Source organism: Macadamia integrifolia, chromosome 8 (genome assembly GCF_013358625.1).
Source record: "Macadamia integrifolia cultivar HAES 741 chromosome 8, SCU_Mint_v3, whole genome shotgun sequence".
In the NCBI taxonomy this organism is placed as follows: Eukaryota; Viridiplantae; Streptophyta; class Magnoliopsida; order Proteales; family Proteaceae; genus Macadamia; species Macadamia integrifolia.
The window spans coordinates 26,853,383-26,873,833 of record NC_056564.1 but is presented as its reverse complement, the minus strand read 5'-3'; the positions used below and the strand labels follow the sequence as shown (position 1 = coordinate 26,873,833).

Genomic DNA, 20,451 nt, shown 5'->3' with positions numbered 1-20,451 from the left:
TTACCTGAGTTATCTTATTTTGGGTTGGGAGGGTCATTTTTTTGTAAGTTATTAGTGCGAGTTTGGCCTGGTTCAGTGTTTTTTTTTGGGGTGGAGGGGGGGGTGGTGGAAGGTTAATTTGGTTTTGGTGAATCTGGTCTAGTGACCAGAAGAATTTTTGAATTTTCAAATTTGTATATAAGCTATGATTCCTCGTGTGTTGATGCTCAGACTTATATATAAGTATTGTAACCTACGTTAGAATTATATTTGACATTATTGTGGACTGCATGGCCAAGCTTGGTGGCATGGATCTATTTCCCACCATGTGGCAGCTTTAGTGCTCAAATTTATTGGATAGGTAGCCCACTTGTACTTTATTCATGTGGCAAGTTTCAGTGCCTACGTGGAATTCTCCATGGACAAAAAAATGGTTTTAGAAATGGTTGAAAAACCAACATTCTGATGAGATCTGGGAAAAAGGTTGGTAATTGCAAGTACAATCAATAAGAATGCAAAACATGGTGGTCAGACAATGGAGTTGGACGACAAATTTAATATAATTTCATATGTGGTCAACTGGAGGATTACCTGCTTATCCAAGTGTATCAATTGGCAGTCCAGTCCTCCAATGGTAGCAAGTAGAGCCACCCAGCCAGCCCTACATAGACCACCCTCAAATCTTTTAGCCTAATTGCTATATGAGGTGCAGAAGTTCTGTTGCTGACAAGGCTTAATGTGATACATTCATGTGGACCTTGTGGATTTCAAGGAGTTTTAGCCTTTAGGAAGTAGAATGATATTATGATTTTCTTTGTGATCGTTTGGTGGAGAATATGTATAATTGACCAATATAGGTCAAGATATTTACTTGAATATCCTTATGTAGAGTGCTTTCAACAGGAAATTTTTAGGAGATCTTTCAAATTGACCGAGGGTCTTTTGCAATGAGGAAGTAGAGACGATTTTAGTGGATATTGTATTGAAAATTTTCTTGGAACTGTTAGGGAGACTGCAGGAGTTGAAGATGATATTCCCAAATTACCCTTAACTCACTCTGGGGCTAAAGGGTTGAGATCGTGTCAAGCTAGTTCCATTTGCAACATCATGGAGATGTGGAAAGACGCCATAGCTGTATTTTTTATGATAAAAATATGGAAAGACCCAAGGATATGCATGGATGTGACTGGGCTCCATTGAAGGAATTTGGAGAAGTGGATATTTTGGCAAATAATTCTTTGATTTAATAATGTTTCTTTAACAGCATGTCTTGTACATCTAGTGTTACTAAATAAAATCACTTTGTTGCTGTATATCTGGGAAAAATGGAAGGGAAAGAAAGTTTCATAATTTCTCTGCCTTCTGATTTTTTGAATATTTTGTATTCTATCACTTCTATTCTTTGATTTCCATTTGTATCCTCCATATTCGTCTGACAAATCTCACCTATTTCTTGACACCAAACCTCCAAAAAAATAAAAGACGAAAAGACTTAATCATTCAGAATCCTCACTGTGCCCCCGTAATCTATGCCTTCAACCATTGGCTCCGGAAATTAAGTCCTATTTTCCCTTCTCCTTTCCCATTACATTAAACCTGTTTTCTTTTCATATCTTTACATATTTTGATAATTTCTACTTTTCTTTTCTGTCAAGTGAGATCCGTTACTAGGCACTATCCTCTCCCCCTCGTGGGTGTTTGTGTGAATCATGGTGATTTTCTTTTGGGTAATTTACAACGCCACCCCCTGGAGAATGCTAGTATTAGAGGAACACCCCCTCTCTTTCACCAAATTAGACTCAGACCCCCTACCGTCAGTCTCTGTTAAGGAATATACTTCAAATGCTGACATCAGCTGGTTTATTTTTTATTAAATACTAAAATACCCTCATAAAATGTAATGTACCTAATATACCCTTCTGTTAATCCCAAACCCATCACATAGGATAAATACCCTCCATAATCCATCTTGTTGCGCCGTCAACGAATCAAGGCAAACTGTGTTGTGCACTCGCTGGATCTTTATTAACCTCACCAAACTCACCGGAACTAAGTACTGAAAGAGCCTGGGTGAAGGATTGCAAGATCTTTGAAACCAGCTCCTCTGCTGTGATCGATCTATGATCTTCGGCTAAAAAAATACTCTGAAGTTGGGAAGCCAATTCGCGACCCCCACTGAGTTCTTTGACCGCCCTTTTCCGACCAATAGATAAATTTTCCGTCCCCAAAGACTCCATTGGGGCTCTGATCTCTCTCTCTCTCTCTCTCAAGCAAATGGATTCGTAGGTCATCGAGATTTGTTCACTGTCCAAATAATTCATCCACCAATCTCGATGACCGTGGACAATTTCCTGCACGGGATTGCCATTACAAACGGCAGAATCCATTAATTCTACAGTGGTTGGGAGGACAGACATGGTTGCTAGGGATAAGGGGCTTTGATAAATCAATTGCAGAAGAATTATTTGAACAATGGTGGTGGGTTGGAGCGATCAGCGCTACTTAGGCAATTTCATTTTCTTTCATTAATTTGGGTTTTCTTCTTCTTCAAGGGACTTTACGAGAGTGTGGGATTGGTCATCGGCATCATCGGTATCATCAGCAATAGCTAGTTGGCTTAGATTCTTCCCCTCCCGTACACCCCTGGCGGTCCCTGGAAGGTCTACGGCATAGCCTGTCACCCCACCCTCCTGGAATGTTGACCACCCTATTGACTACATCTAATGCGATGTCTCCCATGCCGACAAAACCATCGTCAAGCTTTCCCATATCACCGACGTTACCTACATCTTCTACATCTCTTGGGTTAATTGGGGCATCGAATCAGCCAAATGCAAGATCAATGGTGCTATGTTTCGCAACGTTCTCCAAGCGATGATCCCCATGGATTTTGGGTTTCTTTCAAAGAGATAAAATGGATGAAAGGGTCGGCTTGGAGTGAGCAACTGAAGTCAAGGAAAGATGATAGAAAGAGAGGCGTTTTATTGTGGATGGGTTTGCAGCGGCACCGACGGTTGCACACGAAGAAGTACCACGAGCACCACGCAGGGATGGAGGAGGCTCTGAAATCCACGGGTGAAGATGAGTGAAGGTGAGGGGTATTGTTGGGTTAGGGTACAGTATGATTAGCTAATGTGTTTTAGTTAAAAGGGTAAAATCGTCATTTTAAATCCTCATTTAACAGAGACTGACGGTAAGGGGTCTGAGTCTAATTTGGTGAAAGAGAGGGGGTGTTCCTATAATACTAGCATTCTCCAGGGGGTGGCGTTGTAAATTACCCTTTTCTTTTTGTTATTTGGATCTAACAACCTGCAATTAACCTCCTCTGGTATGAGGAAATACTAAGCGGCTCTTTCTTGTATCTATGTGTAAATCGAGACCTACTAGCGCTAATACCGAGATGAGGAGTGGTTTTGTCTTTTTATTTTTCTGGACTGTTATTCCAGTTGCCCTTGTAACCTTTAGCTTATTATATATATGAGTGGAGGTTATTATATATATATGAGTGGAATGGGAGTTAAAATACACAAGTTGCAACTCCCAACTGGTTACACATCTATCGCCTCTCTCTTTCTCCTCCTGTTTTTCTTTCTTCTAATATTTACACTATGAATTAATTTGCCCCTACATGAGACTGCCTGTATCACTAGAGTTTGATCATTCTCTAGCCCATGACTTAAAAAATAAATAAATAAATAAAGGGCATACCCAGAGCATGAGGCTTCCGCATGTGCGAGGTCCAGGGGGGGCGAGGTAGCGTTACCCCGAGAATGTCTAGCCCATGAGTGTTGTATCAAATTCTTCTGGATTCCAATTAATTAATTATGTACCAAAAAACTTTAATTTGGTAAGAAAATATCTTATAAATTAAATGGGAAAATATTTTGGTTTATTTTTCTCTTCCCTGAACAATTCCCCCCCCCCTTCTTCTCATATAATATGGTATACCTGAAGGATACTCTTGAATTGGTTTGCATTTGGTCAAAAAACACACACACAAGTGGGCATGAAAAGACTGCCCTGGCCCCTGACCTGCGCACTGGTTGATGCCTCTGCCTACCCTCCCATTGGCCCGCATGCTGGCGTAATAGCCACGTGACCAGGGAGCATTCTATTGCCTATATATATATATATATATATACTAGTAAATACACACGTGCGAAATATTTTTCCTAAAGTGTGTGGCATAACATTGATAATTAGTATGTGTATTTATGTGGATGAGAGAAATATAGAATTAAATTGAAATTTAATATCTAGCTAAGCATTTAAACCTTTTTATTTATAACATAAAATTTTAAAAGCATCTTAAATCTGGGATCCAAATATGAACAAAAGATAATGATTGTTTAAGGATAATGAGTAAATAACATTGCTCAATATTTCTCTATTTTTATTTTTTTTATTTTTTTGTCTTCGTACTCTTCGACATCTATGATCCTTTTTGTATCGACATTTCTTTCTTTAATGGTATCCGCAACAATTTGTCTTGTTATTCGACTTCCATCATTTCTTGCATCCATTTTGAAGTAGAAACAATATTGTTTGGATAGACATGAATGTATAATCTGTGAGTACTGCAACACATAAAAAAAGAAGAGTTATAGGATTTACTATATTTTTGCATTTAACATATTTTGTATGTGTATTTTTTTACCTTTTCTGGTGATCTTGCATATTCACTTGCTGAACATCCTGTAATTGTTTCAAGATTCTCAAAGATTGTAACAATTATTGTATCAGTTGAATCTGTCACCTTGAATCTTCCCATATACCTATCAATAAATAATAGTAATTAGTTTATATTTTTCTAAATAAAATTTGATGTTTATTAAGTAAATGGTCTAAGCTTCTTACTTTTGCGTATATTTTGTATCATCAGTGTTACATTTGTCACATCTTGCACTATCTCCCTTTAATTGTACCTTTTTGTTACATGCTTTGCAAGCATTGTACCATGGTATCTCATTTTCTAAATTTATGATTCTTCCTTCAATTGAATAATATTTATTCTGCAAATTTGTAGAGATTAGATGTGTACAAATTATATTGAAATTATATATTTTTTTAATTTAAATAAATTAAAGAATTATATTCACTTACCAGGATAGTTTTGTATTGCCTTTCCGTTAAATCTTTCATTACAACATGTTCATATTTTTTGAATTTCTCTTCTTTTGACATGTTGAGTATTTTTTTCTCTTGTCCATCTTTTGATTTGAACCTACAAAATAATATAAATACGTTAAATATATAAAATAATTAAACAATATGTATAATTATTTGATTAATTCTAATATTTACCATTGCTTTAAATCTTCTGCTTCTGGAATCGTTGGATTTATTTCAATTGATGTAAATCCTGTTGTACCAAGTGAGCCACCTATCAATTATAGAATTTAGTTAGATTATTGAAATCATTCGTTAATTTTTATAATCAGGATTATATGTACATTACCTTGGTACTCTACTTGAGAAACTGCTGAAAAAGCAATTATAGGATTTTGTGATACAATGTCCAGCAATTTGCTCCCTTCATTTGTTGCATAATTTTTCCATAATGTCAGCAATATCGGAGTACACCTATTAATCATTACAATTGAGTAATATAATTAGTAAATATGTTAGATATTACTATACAATGATTAACATTGTGAAAAACTTACTCTTTGTCCATTATTTTTATTTCTCTTTTATTTTTTTTGACATTAAATCTTGTTGTTATGGTGAATGCATTTTGAACTTGTACAAGTATTCCAATATCATCTGCATTAAATCAATAAGAAGAATTGATGTTAAATTTTTTTATTAATAGATAATTATCAATAACAACTTATATTTTATAAAAAATAATCTAAATACATACCTAATAATTCATTCCTTTTGCATGTGTCAGCATCCCATTTCAATTCATTGAGCTTAGTAAAATTATACTTTGATTTTTCTACATCTAAGCAATCTTCAACTTCTTCAATTTTTGAATTGGCATTGAGAGTTAGTTCATGTTCTTTGTTGACATTTTTAAAATTTGGATTCACTTTTTTTACGATTGCATCAGAAATAAAATAAGTTTTTCCAGCATTCAATGTATCACATAAGTTATCAACAACATCATTGAAAAATATTGCTTGTATTTTTGTTCCCTGCAAAAATATAGAACAATGAATATTAAATTGAAATTAGAAGTATAAATAATTAAAAAATAATTAGAAGTATACATTAATTAAATAATTATTTGAAAGTACCTCATCATCCAATAAAGTTATTTTTTGAAACTTTCCAGGTCCTTTTGCATTTTTGTATTCCTTGATTTCACTTTTGTTCAGTACCAAAACCTTTATTTTCCAATCATTTTCGTATGACGTTAATTGATTTATATGGATAATATTTGTCATCCTTCCCGTATAAAATGATTGATTAGTTGAATACACAATGTTCATTATGGATAGTGGAATCAATGATATTAGAAAGCATAGAATTCATAATTTATAACATTATAGAAACTGAATATAATGCTATCAATATTCTATCAAAAATCAACTAAATCAATGCATAGAATCATAAGAACTAACACTGGTGATATGATAAAAAGTATACGATAAATGCACAGAATCATAAGATCCATTGGACCTTGTGCGGGTGAACCAAGAGCTTGAGAACAGTGGGACTCACCCATTGCCTCTTTGGCATCTTGTTTTATTTTTTATTACGTGAATGGTTTAAACAATGTAATCGTACAATTTAATTTTGCATTTCCAACTACATTCCCTAATGTCATCGACAATGGTGGTTCCTTGTGGACAATGTCCTAAACTTCGTCCGTATTAGGTTCGGAATTTTTCCTTGCTTTGTAAAATTTGAAACTATTTTGTTCATTAATATAATTTGCATTACAGTAACTGTTCTTCCCTTCTCTTTTCTGGTACTTAGATGAATGCCTCCACTGCTTCAGTGCTTCAGTTGGATACGATAGTGATCAAGAATCGGAATCGATTCTCAACCAATCCCAATAATCTAATGATAGCGATCAAGAATCAGAATTGATTCTCAATCAATCCCGATCAATCGAGATGTATGGATCGACCCAATAGTGAGATTATGAATTATGCTCCCTTGCACATATGGAAAAGGTTAAAGTTCGCTCAGTTGATTAGAGGATACACTAACACCCTCCCCCTCTCTCTCCCTCTCTCGTGAATGACCTCTCTAGTTTTATGTACAAAATTATTTATCGCTATTCATTGGTGTACTATCGTATGCCATTTTCTCATACATCTCTTTTTTTTTCATTTTTTTGTGAGCTTAGAGAACATATCTCCATTTCAAATTTTATACACTTTTCTGGTAGATGTATCTATCTCTCTTCTGTCTTTAAAATGATTCTCCCTCAAAATGATACCTCATCCCATGTCCCCATTGGTATCGCTGGTTAACTTACCGCATGGGGGTGGTGTGTCTATCCCTCCTAATTCTTAAATTCATAAGAGTGAAATCCAGTTTGAGATTGTCATTGTGATAAAAAGGCGAAATAGGGATGGAATCGGTCAGTGCCGACTGGATCGGAATCAGTCGATCCCAGAAATCCCTAGAATTAGCCCTGAGGTCTGAAATTTCAACGAATTCTAGGTTCTGGTCCATGATTCCGCCTAGTAGACCACCGATTCCGAGCTGAATCGTCTCCAATTCCCGATTCTTGAAACCTTCGTAGTTCGTTCCACCTTTAATCAGAGTCGGCGGATTTAACCATCTGATTCCTCAGCGAGTGGAAACACGAGTCCCCATTCCCAACAAAGGGTTCAGCGCTATGGTTTAGACCTTCAAAGGTAACCTTTAATCCTTTGATACCCCACCAATGATTCCATTTCAACTTTCAAACTACAGGGATTTGAACTTTGAACAGAGACTTCAAAAATTGAGCTACTTTTTTTTTTTTCGCTAAAATTTTATTTCATAAGAAGACATAAAGGAGGAAAAATTACAACCCAACAACCAATCCAACAATAAAAAGAACCAATATCCTCCCTATCTTCCCACCTTCGGCATTGCCATCAGCAGGAGAAAGGGAAAACTCTAAGGGAATCTATAATTTGGTCTTCCCTCGGCATCTCTAGAAAGAAAATCCCCTATATGAGGAGGCAATATCACATCAACTCCTGAAATACCACTCTTAGCCGCATCTCTTGCCAAGAAATCTGCCACTGAATTCCCCTCTCTGTAATTGTGAGAAATTTTCCAAGAAATTCTTCTCATGTAAGGCTGGAGATATAGCCACCTTTGCAAAGCAAACCAAGGAATCTTCCTTTGCTGAATTAAAAACACTAGCACTCGAGTCTGACTCAATCCACAAATGTTGAATGTCCATGTCCTTGGCTCGCATCAAACCCTCCATCAGCCCCTCTACTTCAGCCTCAAATACCCCTGTCACTCCCATATATTTTTTATATGAACATAACACTTTACCAAAATGATCTCGAAAAATTCCTCCCGCTCCAGCGTGCCCAGGGTTTCCCAAAGAGCTCCCGTCAAAATTTAATTTGATCCAATTGATGGGGGGTTTGCACCAATAAACCTCCAAAATGTGACGACGATTATCTTTTTGGATAGATAATCCCAGACGTTTGCAACACATAAGGTCTACCAAGGAATTAACTCCCTTTGCTATAGGAGCATTTCTTCTAATTTCTTCAATCACCATTAGCGAGGTATATTTTGTTATCCGCTCCACACCCTCATAGACTCTATTATTTCTTTCCCTCCACAAGTGATCTATAACAATACCAAAACCCATGGTCCACGCCTCCTTGCAGCTCACATTTTTATTATTTCTTTTCCACCATTGGGCGAGCTCCAAAATAGAGACCTGAGCACTCCATCTAAGGTTAAAACATTGACATAAATCGTTCCAGATTTCATTAGAAAAAGGGCACTCTATAAATAGATGTTGCATTGTCTCTTCTGCTGCCTTACAAAGGACACATCTGGAAGCAAGAGGCACAGCTTTTTTTTTTACCATTTCATCAGTATGAACCTTTCCATGAATCACCCTCCAAGCAAGAGATGAGACCCGCGGTTGTTGCTTCTTACACCAAATGAGCGAAGCCCAGGGAACCTTTGGCTTTTTTCCTCTAATATCCTCCCATGCAGATTTCAAATTAAAATTCCCATCATAAGAAAGACTCCAAACACATCTGTCAACACATTCATAATTTGGGATTTTAATTTGCAAAACAGCATTAAAAATATCTGTCATGAAGCATGAATTTACCACAGGTATGTTCCACCTATGATTGACGATAAATCTGTCCACCTTTCCATCAAGCATCGATCTATCCACATCTTCCACATACTCTTCCAGCGCAAAGCCTCCCACCCAATTATCCTTCCAAAATTTTATATTGCAACCATCACCAACTACCCATCTCTCCTTCGAAGAAATAAAATTCCAAATTTTCCTAATGCCAGGCCATATGGAAGAAGCACTATATCCTTCCTTCGGTAACCCCTGTTTATTTAGGAATCTAGCTCTCAAGAATCTACTGGTCAAGGAATTTTCATGCTTGATACGCCATGCTGTTTTACAGAGCATAGCTTTATTCATATCTCTCAATCTTCTCAATCCTAACCCCCCTTCCTCCTTCGGCTTACAACATTGATCCCAATTAACAACAATTTTTTTTGTGGCATCAATCTCTCCTGACCAGACAAAATTGCGCATCCATCTCTCCAAAGTTGTAATTAGCGACGACGGCCACCAATACACAGCAAAACTATGAGCTGGCATACTCATAATCACCGATTTCACTAATTCAACTCTTCCTGCCAGGGATAACATCTTGCCCTTCCACCCAGCCAAACGGCCTTTTACTTTGTCCATAATAGGCATCACAAAATCTTTCTTAACTCTACCTTTAAAAATCTCCACCCCCAGGTATCTTGTAGGAAATGTACAAAGGGAAATCCCCAATTCTTCTACAATAGCCCTCTTTCTCTGAGAAGATATCGAGCCCACAAAATTTACTTTTCTCCAAATTGATACATTGGCCAGAAAATTCTTGATACATGTTGAGAAACTTCTTCAGATGTCTAACATATCTGATAGATGCATTTGCAAAGATGAATATATCGTCAGCAAACAAACTATGAACTGGCGTCATCACATCACGAGGACCCTTAAGAGGCTTTAATTTATTTTCTTCCACTAGTTTATTCAAACCTCTGCAGAGAACCTCTTCAGCCAAAATGAACAGCATTGGGGAAATAGGGTCCCCTTGTCTCAAACCCCTCTCCACTCCAAAATATCCAATCGAACCACCATTGAAAATTACAGAGATCTTCGCAAAGACCAGCATCTGGTAGACCCATCGAATCCAGGTCTCTGAAAACCCAAACTTTCTCAATACATGAAAAATAAAATCCCAGTCAATTGTATCGTAAGCCTTCTGAATATCTATCTTCACCCCCATGCCACCCCCTCTAGTCGCAGAGAACATCATATTAGATAACTCAGAGGCAAGGGTAATATTGGAGTGAATGATTTTTCCCTTCTGGAATGCTCCTTGCTCCTCCGAAATGAGCCGAGGCATCACCTCAGAAAGTCTTAAAGCCATTATTTTAGAAACAATTTTACAAAAAAAATTGCCCATGCATAAAGGCCTAAACTTATCTAAAGCATTTGCCCCTTCGATCTTCGGGATTAACACCAAAAAATTGCTATTAAGACCATAAGGCATTCGACCTTTACTGAAGAAGCCCCTAATAGCATTACAAACATCATTAGAAATTATAACCCAGCAAGATTTATAGAACATACCAGGAAAACCGTCTGGGCCTGGAGAGCTTTCCGGATCAAGGTCCCAAACCGCTTTTTTTATCTCATCATTAGATGGCATCGCGTCCATCCTCCATCTATCAATGTCCGTCAGAATCTTCGGAATGCAGTCCAACATTTCCATGTGGTCAACAGTAGCCGATTTTTTTAAAAAATTTTCATAATAGCTCTTAGTAAAATCCTCCAACTGCATCTTCTCATTGATGATCTGACCTGAATCAGTTTTCAGATATCTAATGGTATTTTTCATTCTTCTCACCTTCACAGCCATATGAAAGAATTTCGAGCTTCTATCTCCCTGAGTTCTCCATCTAATCCGAGCTTTTTCAGCCCAGAATTTTTCATATCCCTCCATTGCCTTCAATTACCTAGTTTTTGCATCAGCTTCACGAGCAAAATTTTGATCGTTCATACCAATCTCCTCTATCTCCTTTTGAATCTCTTCCAACCCCTTTAGCGCCTCTTCCTTTTCCAAATTCACATTGGGAAATGTTTCCCTAGCCCACTCCTTAATCACAATTTTCAATCTTTTAATTTTCTGACTAAAAATATAGAGAGCCGATCCAGAAATCCATTCATCCCAGGATTCTTTCACAATTTTTAGGAAATTTTCGTGATCAATCAAAGACCTCTGAAACCTGAAAGGGCAATTAGAGGGCTTCACCAATGCTTCTGACACCACCAATAGGGGAGAATGGTCTGATGCACAATTAGATAGCACCTTTTGGTGGCAATCCTGAAACTCTGAAATCCAAGCATCTGTGCAGAAACTTCTATCCAGAACTGCCACAACATTACCTCTTCTTCTATTATTAGTCCAAGTATACTTTCGACCCTGTGAAGGAATCTGAATAAGGGAGCAGCTATCCACCAATGCCCCAAAATCTGCAGCAGAGCCTATATTAAAAGATCCTGGACCTCTTTTTTCATGAGCATACAGAGTAGCATTAAAGTCTCCAGTCACCAGCCAGGGAATGCCTTGACCCGGGTTCGATGCCGCCAAATTACTCCACAAGTCTCTCCTTGCTGCTCTGAAGCAATTAGCATGAATAAAAGACACAGTGAAGATATTCGACTGCCACTGCACACGTAAAGTAATATGTTGATCAGAGCAAGAGACACCTTGCGGCTTAGACAAACCCCTTCTCCAAACCACCCACAGATTTGGAACCTTATCCTGCCTATCATTATGAATAAAATTCGCTTCAAAATCAAGATTATTGAAAAACCTCTTTGGAAATTTCTGTACCTCCAACATAGGTTCAGCTATGCATATAATTTCTGGGGAACTCATGGAAACAATATTCCCTAAGGCCAACCTAGCAGCCTTCTTCTTCATTCCTCTGATATTCCAAAATAAAATCTTCATAGTCATTTTTTTAAGAGAGCCAATCTGTCAGATTTCCGAGCAATCTGCTCATTTAGGGAGAAAGGTTTACCTTTTTGTGTCTTCTCCCCTCCATATTGCTCTCGAGGATGCTCGCCATTCTATCAACTTCTACCACGTCTTCATGATACACAATCATAACCCCGTCCTTATACTGCAACTGAGTTTTTGGATTATCAATTTGAGGCTCGAACCTCACATCCCTACCCTCTTCGATCTCACCATGCTGACCTGAACCAATGTGATCCTCCCTGCCATAGATAGCCTCATCCTCCTCTGAAATGGGAAAGTTGCACCTACGGTGATCAATCTCTGCCTCCTCTCCTGGTTCAGATATATGATCCATATCCGCTCCATCCACCGACCCAGATTCCTCATTGAATGTAGACACCAATCCATTACCCTCCATACTGTTAACTGCACCCATACGATTGTGATTTATTCCCATATTGGTAGACTTCTCTACGGGAATAATTATTTCAATATCTCCCTGCCCCTGCACACCTTCCTTAGACTTTGGACTATTGTCCCTAATCTGAGTTCTTAATATGGTAGAAGGCTGCCTCATATGGGTAAGATTTCTACCCAAATTGGAAACAACTCCTTCACCCAAATCACCGCCCTCTGAGCTGGATCTTCGCCCTGCACCACCTTCATTCACCATGGTTGCCGCCTCAGTGTCTCGAGCATCCACCTCCTTCTTCTCTTTGCATTGGAACAAAGTATGCCCGATTTTTTTGCAAAAACCACATTTAGCTAACCCATCTTCATATACGATTAACTGTTTAAACCAAAAAATCTCCCCCGTTCCTGGTTGCTTTCTTTCCACCTGAATCTCTTCCACCCTTTTCTCCCCAATTATCACTTCTACCTGAACACGCGCAAAATTCCCCATTGCCGCCGATCTGGTGCGTCTGTCCAGGGCCACAGGTCTACCTGCCCCTTTAGCCATTGTCAACAAGATCTTCTCATACCAGTATTCCAGGGGAAGGCCTGGAAATCTGATCCACACCAGTTTGGTTGGGTTGTTCACCGCATGCACATCAAAATCTGGTTTCCAGCGTTGGAATCGAATCAATTGTCCTCTAACCTTGATTAGGTTCCTTCTCCAAATGGCAGACATATCTCCTTCCAACTCAAACTGAAATAAAATGAAGCCTTTCCCCATAGGAGACAAAGAAATTCTCCCCTTCAACTTCCACCCCTCTCCTGCAGCTTTACGAATATCATTCATAGACATAAATTTGAAATTTGCCCTACCTATCAAAGCAAACTTGAATTTTTCCAGCCTCTCCTCATATGCCTCTTGCGGGATGATAATCTTAGTGTGCGCCCCAGCATGTATTGGATCCGCCAACTGCTCCACGTCCGGTAAAACCTTACCCACAACAGTAGAAAAAGTTTTCTTCACACCATCCCCTCTATCTTTCTGATTTCTGCTGTCATCCACCTTAGTACTCAGATCTTCTTTGGCTTGAAACTCAGATTCTTCTCTAACCGCTTCCGATGCATCCTTTAATTTAGGTTTCCAGAAATCAGTAAGGCGAAGTTGCCTGCCCCTATCCGGCGGTCTTCCTCCCCCTGGGTCATGATCCATATCTCTACCATCATCTACCACATTCAAAAACGCCATCGTCTACTTTCGACGAGGGAAGAAGAAGAAGAGGAGGAAGAAGACTGCTACTGCTACTGTCGATGACTCGACGGCAGAGTTCCGACGACTCGACGGCAGATCATCCGACGACTCGACGGCAGAGTTCCGACCTGCTCTTCCCTCAGATCCTCACCTGTCCCAACTACGATCGCCTCTGATCCTCACGATCGCCTGAGAAGGAACTTCATCTGCCGTCGGAAATAAAAGGAGAGAACAGGCCGCACTCCGGTATCTCACCCACTGCCTCTGATCCTCACGATCTTCTCAGATCTGCTCGCTCCACTCAGTTACGCACTTGCGCTGGAACAAAGTATGACCGATCTTCTCAGATCTGCTCGCTCCACTCAGATCTGCTCCTTCAGACTTGTGAAGAATGATCAGTTTTCTCGCTCCACTCAGATCGCTCCACTCAGATCTGCTCGCTCCACTCCTTCAGACTCCTTCAGAGTTCCGACCTGCTCGTCTCCAGTACTTCACTCTGAATCATTAGAGTTCCGACCTGCTCGTCTCCAGTACTCCACTCAGACCCTTCCCCAGGTCCTCTCACCCAACTGCATCCCACAACAAAACAACATATAGCTATCTCAAATAAACTTCATTAATCAAAAGAAACTATCCATGATTCCATGTCTCTTGATATTCCCTATTCTGCTTATCAAAACAAAAAAAAAAGATATTCCCTTTTCTTTTTCTTTTTTGCTCTTTGTGATTCTTTTTCTTTCATCTCCCCTCCTCCTGAAGAAAAATATAAGGAGCCCTGGTAATGGTAGGTATGATTCTATTCTGTATCAAGATTCAAGGACTATATTGGATTCCCATTTTTTTAGAATAATCTTATCATTACTAAGTCCTAAGCCCATATTCTATATGGTCCAGTCAGAATCCCCAATTCTTCAATCAAAAATAGGAATTGGTTGATCAAATTTGTTTTCCCAATATGTGTTCTGGACATATTGAAATTGCACTCAATATTCTGTATATTTTTCAGAACAATGTGAAATCTATATAAAAAGAAGTGCAGAGATAGAACAAACAAAGAGAAAATTAACAGAAAGCCATTTCAGAACCTAAAATCTGAGTGATGCAAAATCAGTTGAAAGTATGACAAACATAATATGATTCCTAGAAATTACATTTTTATCCGCAACAATATAATTTGCTATGAATTATAGGAACTTCTACCCGAATCAATCCATAGCATTAATACAAATTAAAATTTAAAAAATGAATAACTCATATAATTTGCTCTACAACCTGTATAGAGCCTGAAAAGATGAGTTAAACTTTTAAATTTTATTAAACTTTAAAGCGAAAGAAGACAAAGAGATATTGTAAAGAACCTGTGTAGCATGTAGAGGCTGAATTGATTTCTTTCTACCTCTCAAGAGGAGCTGCCGGAGATGTTTCTACACAAAATAGCTTGAAACCCATATGAAAGCCTAAGACTTGATTCCTTGAACTAAAATAATTTAGATTGAAAAATAATTTAATTGGCAACACAAAAACCCTCCTAACCACGGCTCTCCTATCTCAACATGTACAAAGTGGTTGTAATCTTTCCGAAATCATCATTGAAGGATGTAATTGGGCCTTTTGGAAAGAGAAGGAGTTTGAGAAAAAGAAGGAGGGTAGAGAAAAATCACTGGAATATAAAAAATAGAAGGGTACCAATAATATTTAATTTATAAAAGAATATAAAATAAAACAAAGGGGGAGAGATCTTGCGTGGGAGAGTTTGGGAGAGAGAAGGAAATCAACTCTCTCTTTGACTCTAATTATTGGAAAGAGAAGGAGTTTGAGAGAAAGAAGGAGAGTAGAGAAAAATTATTGGAATATAAAAAATAAAAGGGTACTAATAATATTTAATTTATAAAATAATATAAAATAAAACAAAGGGGTAAAGTAGTCGAGCGAAAGATTTGCCACAAAAATAGAAGGGTACCAATAATATTTAATTTATAAAAGAATATAAAATAAAACAAAGGGGGAGAGATCTTGCGTGGGAGAGTTTGGGAGAGAGAAGGAAATCAACTCTCTCTTTGACTCTAATTATTGGAAAGAGAAGGAGTTTGAGAGAAAGAAGGAGAGTAGAGAAAAAATATTGGAATATAAAAAATATAAAATTATACCAATAATAAATTATTGGAATATAAAAAATAGAAGGAAACAAAGGGGTAAAGTAGTCCAGTGAAAGATTTGCCACTTCGTGCTTTTATATAATAGTATGATATATATGTATTTGGAATATTCGGGCATCCAAGCTATCTAGTCCTCCACTCATTTGGGAATTCAAGGCATTCGAAAACAGTTCAAAGACAGGGAAGGTGAACAATTCTTCTTGATTGGAAAGGTTTTTCAATAATTATCAATTCCAAGGCTGTTCCCCTCAACTGCCAAAGATACAAAAATATTTCTTTCTTCTATCATATACTATGTCTAATTGATTTATCAACTAATGTATGGATTTTACCAAATATATATATATATATATATATAAGTTATCTATCAAATCATATTGAATTTAGTTTTGTCTGTTCTCATGATCCTGTGTAGCATATTTTTTCAATTATGTTTTCTGGTGGGCTTACTTTTTGGATGCTATTATTGTTGCTTCACTTGACATTGTTAAGAACATGGTACAGGTGCTGTGTGGTAACTCCTCTTGCTAATGGAGAATAAATAGATGAGACCAAACTTGTGTTTCTAATGTCTTTATCTTGCTTTGTCTAGGTTGAGGAAGATGGATCCTTTCTTTGTGCTTCAGAAGACAATGTCATGGAAGTTGAGCATTTATTTGTAGAACAAAAAAATGACAAGGTTCTCGTGGATAACATCTTGTGCTTCAACCCAGATATTCCAGGTAGTTGTATAAAGGAGTGTCATGTACAAATACAAGTGATCAAACACAATAATTCTTAATCAGACTCATGCTTGCAATAAGATCCATGTAAAACTTTGGCACGCTTATGCCATCGTCATAATCATCATATTGATCATGATATATACAATATACACTCTTGTTTCTGAATTATATTTATAAAACTGTATTAAACTCCAAAAAAAATTTCGCTTTGCAAAAAAAAGCTTATCATTCTTGGAGTAATTCACAACTGCAATATTGTCTCAATATATTCTCAGCGACTCCAAATGACGTCGACAACCTTTGTCATTGTGTGTACACATTTCTTTGATATAAATGAGATATTATTGTTTGGACCATTTATTATTTGTTTCCCTACTTAAGAATCGATTTGGGTGGGATTGTTGATACTGTAATTGTGAAAGGGAGTGCGTCGACTGATAAATGATGCATAACCGTCATAGTTCCTATCAATAGTTTCATTCATTTAAGATATTATTGAATGCAACTAATGGATAGAGTGTTTTGTTAAAGTGGCCACATTGAGTTGTTTTCTAAAATGTTGGAATCCAAGAATTGTTGTTTTAACAAACAAATCTTTTAACTTATTTTCATAAATAAAACTTGGGTTGTTGTGAACTGGTCAAATGGTTCAAGTGTGAAATTGTAGGATTTATTTTCCTTATTTGTCCCAATTGACCATTGATTGCGTTCTATTATAGAAACCCAATATTTGATTTGATTGCAAATTATCTTGGATTCTATTAAGGATACCCACTATATTAATTTGGTCGCAAATAGGGAAGATTTGCTCTCTAATTGATTGGCCTACCTTAATGGGAGATAGGCATTGTGTTATTAAAGGAGACTAGGTCCCTCCTTGCACAGTTACGTACTAATCTCACTCATTAGAGAAGTGCATTGAGAAAATACTAAGGGAAAAAACCTACCTATATTGAAGAAGAAGAATGTTGCTCATTTGTGCAAGGATGGCATTAATGGTTGTATCAAGCTCCGCTGGAAATAACACGCCATCGATGGTGAACGGTGTGTCGTTTTTCCTTTTAGAATGAAATGGTTCATAGTGTACTTGCAAGATCCTTATTATGATTTAAGAATTATTATGTTATAAAATCCATCACTTGTACCATGGTTTGTTATGCAACGATGGTTTTCTCTTCAATCATTTCTCTTGTCTATTTCGTGGAAGATATCTCATTGCTTTAGGGAATCAAATTCGAAAGCAGATTACCTGGCTAAGATGGCTGCGAAGTTTGAGTCTTCAATGGTTTCTCAAAATTGGAAGTCGATGTTGCATGAGGAATTAAGTTTAGATGCTCAGGATAGAGTAAGATTTAGATCCTGTTAGTTTTGATCTAACCCCTTCTGCTGGCCATGCTGAAGGTGGGGGTTTAGATTGCATTTTATGTCTTGTAATTTCCTTTGTACATTCTTTTCTCTTTAATACAATCGACCTTTTAGCGGAAAAAATACATAGTACAAACTGACATTGATTAGGATTCACATCCTCTCTAGTCGGTGGTCGTTGAAGATGGATTAGCAAGACACAGCTGGAGAAACAAAGTGAAATAGGAGAGAGAAACCGGGGTTTCTTTCTCTCTCCTATTTTGTGTCTTGTTGGTGTCTGGAGAGGATCTATACGTTAAATGGGAAGGAGGCAACATTATCTGTTACATTGGTTTTTGACCTAAAACACCTAGCAGACACAGTTAGGTCGTGGTGTGCCACAGAAATTGGGGTCCGATATAATTAAGGACTTACCAAGAAACACCGATACAATTAAGAGGTATGGCCGAGAAAGAGTTGTATGTGTGGACTCCAGCAGCATAAATGGGATTTTTGATCGTGGGCACTACATAGTTCAGATCCCCAATGGTTATGATGCTGGAGTTGATCTGGACTCTTCTTTCTCAGCCCTACCTCTTAATTTAACCGTATTTTTTTCGGTAAGTCCTTAACTGTATCGGGTTGGCTCTACATAGCCCAGACCCACATTAGTTATGCCACCGCCCAGTCCCTCCTATGAGTCTGCACATCCCATGCACATTGGTTTTGCCTGTTGCCCATGTCCTCATCATAAACTTATAAAGGTCTTGGTATGTTTTGGGGAGTCCAGGCCATGACTCTTTGCTTGTTTCTACCCTGACTTAGCTTGCATTAAGCTTGTTTTTGTGTCTGTGTCTGTGTGCGAGCGCGTGAGCAGGTAGGAGGAGGAGATTCTCAATGGAAGCTTTACATGGAACTGGAGAAGCATTCACAGTAACAAAGTCTAAGCCTGTTGTCGTCTCTCCTACAATGAAGAATTATGATGGGTTCTATTATTTGTCGCCTATAGATGAGTTGATGATAGGTCCTCTTGATATTTTATTTTGCTTCGAGATGCATGATGGGACGAGAAGGACAGAGAATCTTTGTGAAACAATCAAACAAGCGTTGGCTAAGGTTCTGGTTCATTTCTATCCATTTGCAGGGAGACTTGTAAAGGGTTCAGATGACAATTTTATGGTGAAATGCACAGGAGAAGGTGTTTCATTTGTTGAAGCAGCTGCAAATTGTGACCTTCGTGAGTTGGGTGAATTTACAACCCTTAATCTCCCAAAACAAAGAGAACTTGTTTATGCTTCCAATGAATCAAACGATCCTTTCCATATACCACTGCTTGTGGTGCAGGTAATTTATATATGCACTAATTATACATGCAACTTCATTTGATTTTACGCGCTATATGCAACTTGAGCTCAATTTAATTCAAGAAATACTAGTGATTTTTTCCAATAACAATGATCCCATTTGTCAATGGGTGGGCTATGGGGTTGCAAGTGGATAATTTTGTACTTTACGGGATGAAGGTTTCGTTATATTGTAATGCGTCAAAAAGTTATATTTAGAGTTGACTTCATAAGGAGCTGTGAGAGTTAGGGTTTGTAACTTTTTTTTCATTAGAATAGTGGAAGCTCTGGTTATTACTTGACCGTGAACCTAGTTCATCTTAGGTGGACCACGAAAATTTTTATGTTCTCCATATGTGACCTTTTTTATTTTTAATTTTAATTTTATTTTATTATATTTTAATTTTATTTTTTATTTTTTATTTTTTTTGCTGTTCTACTGCATTGTTAATTCCTAACATTATGATCATTCTAAATTGTAGTTCAAATTGTATTTAGGTGACAAGGTTTCAATGTGGTGGCTTTGTTATTGGATTAGCAGTGAACCATTGCATGTGCGATGGAACATCATTGCTTGAATTTATGAAGTAATGGGGTGAAATTGCTAGAGGCTTACCCGTAAGTGTTGTTCCATTTTTAGATAGATCTATACTGAAGCCAAACCAACCCCTTGAAACTGATGAATACAACCATGACAATATTTCTGCAATGAGCGAAGATGGATCAAATGTTTCTTCCTATCTAGTACGACGAGATGAACAGTCTATATTCAAATCCTTCTCTTTTGATCTCCAAAAGTTGAAGCAACTGAAGAAGATAGCTGCTATAGAGGATGATGGAACCATAAAGGGTACTACTGCCACAGATTTTGAATTGATCATGGCATTTATATGGCGAGCACGAACCAAGGCCCTCAAATTGAACCCTTCTGAGCATAGTTAGCAAATTCGGATTCGGGAATTATTCGGACGGAGAATTATTCGGAATAATTCGGACGATTAATTTAAGGATTCGGTCAAAAAAGCGGTCAAAAAATCTTATTGGGTTTTTTTT

General features: G+C 37.6%; 2 protein-coding genes and 1 long non-coding RNA gene across 4 annotated transcripts in view; 1 reads left to right on the top strand and 2 right to left on the bottom strand.

Annotated features, from left to right (window-relative positions):
- Positions 1 to 4,442: 4,442 nt before the first annotated feature.
- On the bottom strand, positions 4,443 to 4,819 carry LOC122085989. The gene is made up of 2 exons (XR_006142306.1): positions 4,637 to 4,819; positions 4,443 to 4,556 (listed from the first exon to the last, which is right to left on the bottom strand). It is a non-coding gene; the product is annotated as an uncharacterized LOC122085989 (long non-coding RNA).
- Positions 4,820 to 4,997: 178 nt separating this feature from the next.
- LOC122086851 (replication protein A 70 kDa DNA-binding subunit D-like) lies at positions 4,998 to 6,374 on the bottom strand. The gene is made up of 6 exons (XM_042655790.1): positions 6,225 to 6,374; positions 5,846 to 6,122; positions 5,646 to 5,745; positions 5,438 to 5,562; positions 5,284 to 5,362; positions 4,998 to 5,203 (listed from the first exon to the last, which is right to left on the bottom strand). Exons 1-6 carry the CDS (start codon positions 6,372 to 6,374, stop codon positions 5,047 to 5,049), a joined length of 888 nt encoding a protein of 295 aa, XP_042511724.1. The 3' UTR covers positions 4,998 to 5,046.
- Positions 6,375 to 18,780: 12,406 nt separating this feature from the next.
- LOC122086406 (omega-hydroxypalmitate O-feruloyl transferase-like) overlaps positions 18,781 to 20,451 on the top strand; it is a 3,189-nt gene continuing 1,518 nt past the window's right edge. Inside the window, exons 1-3 of one of the 2 annotated variants that reach the window (XM_042655188.1) lie at positions 18,782 to 19,399; positions 19,897 to 19,981; positions 20,103 to 20,426. In XM_042655188.1, coding sequence (XP_042511122.1) covers positions 18,953 to 19,399; positions 19,897 to 19,981; positions 20,103 to 20,110 — 540 coding nt within the window. In that variant the 5' untranslated portion in view covers positions 18,782 to 18,952 and the 3' untranslated portion in view covers positions 20,111 to 20,426. Of the gene's footprint in view, positions 19,400 to 19,896; positions 19,982 to 20,102; positions 20,427 to 20,451 lie in introns of those variants that run through there. The other variant, XM_042655187.1, reaches the window with a different exon arrangement.

Excerpts from the sequence above, each read along its gene's own strand:
- LOC122086851 (XM_042655790.1), bottom strand. The coding sequence starts at position 6,374 with ATGACAAATATTATCCATATAAATCAATTAACGTCATACGAAAATGAT. Across the intron at positions 5,363-5,437 it reads TTCTCAAGTAGAGTACCAAG|GTGGCTCACTTGGTACAACA; the intron begins GTAATGTACATA and ends TATAATTGATAG. Across the intron at positions 5,204-5,283 it reads GCAGAAGATTTAAAGCAATG|GTTCAAATCAAAAGATGGAC; the intron begins GTAAATATTAGA and ends ATTATTTTGTAG.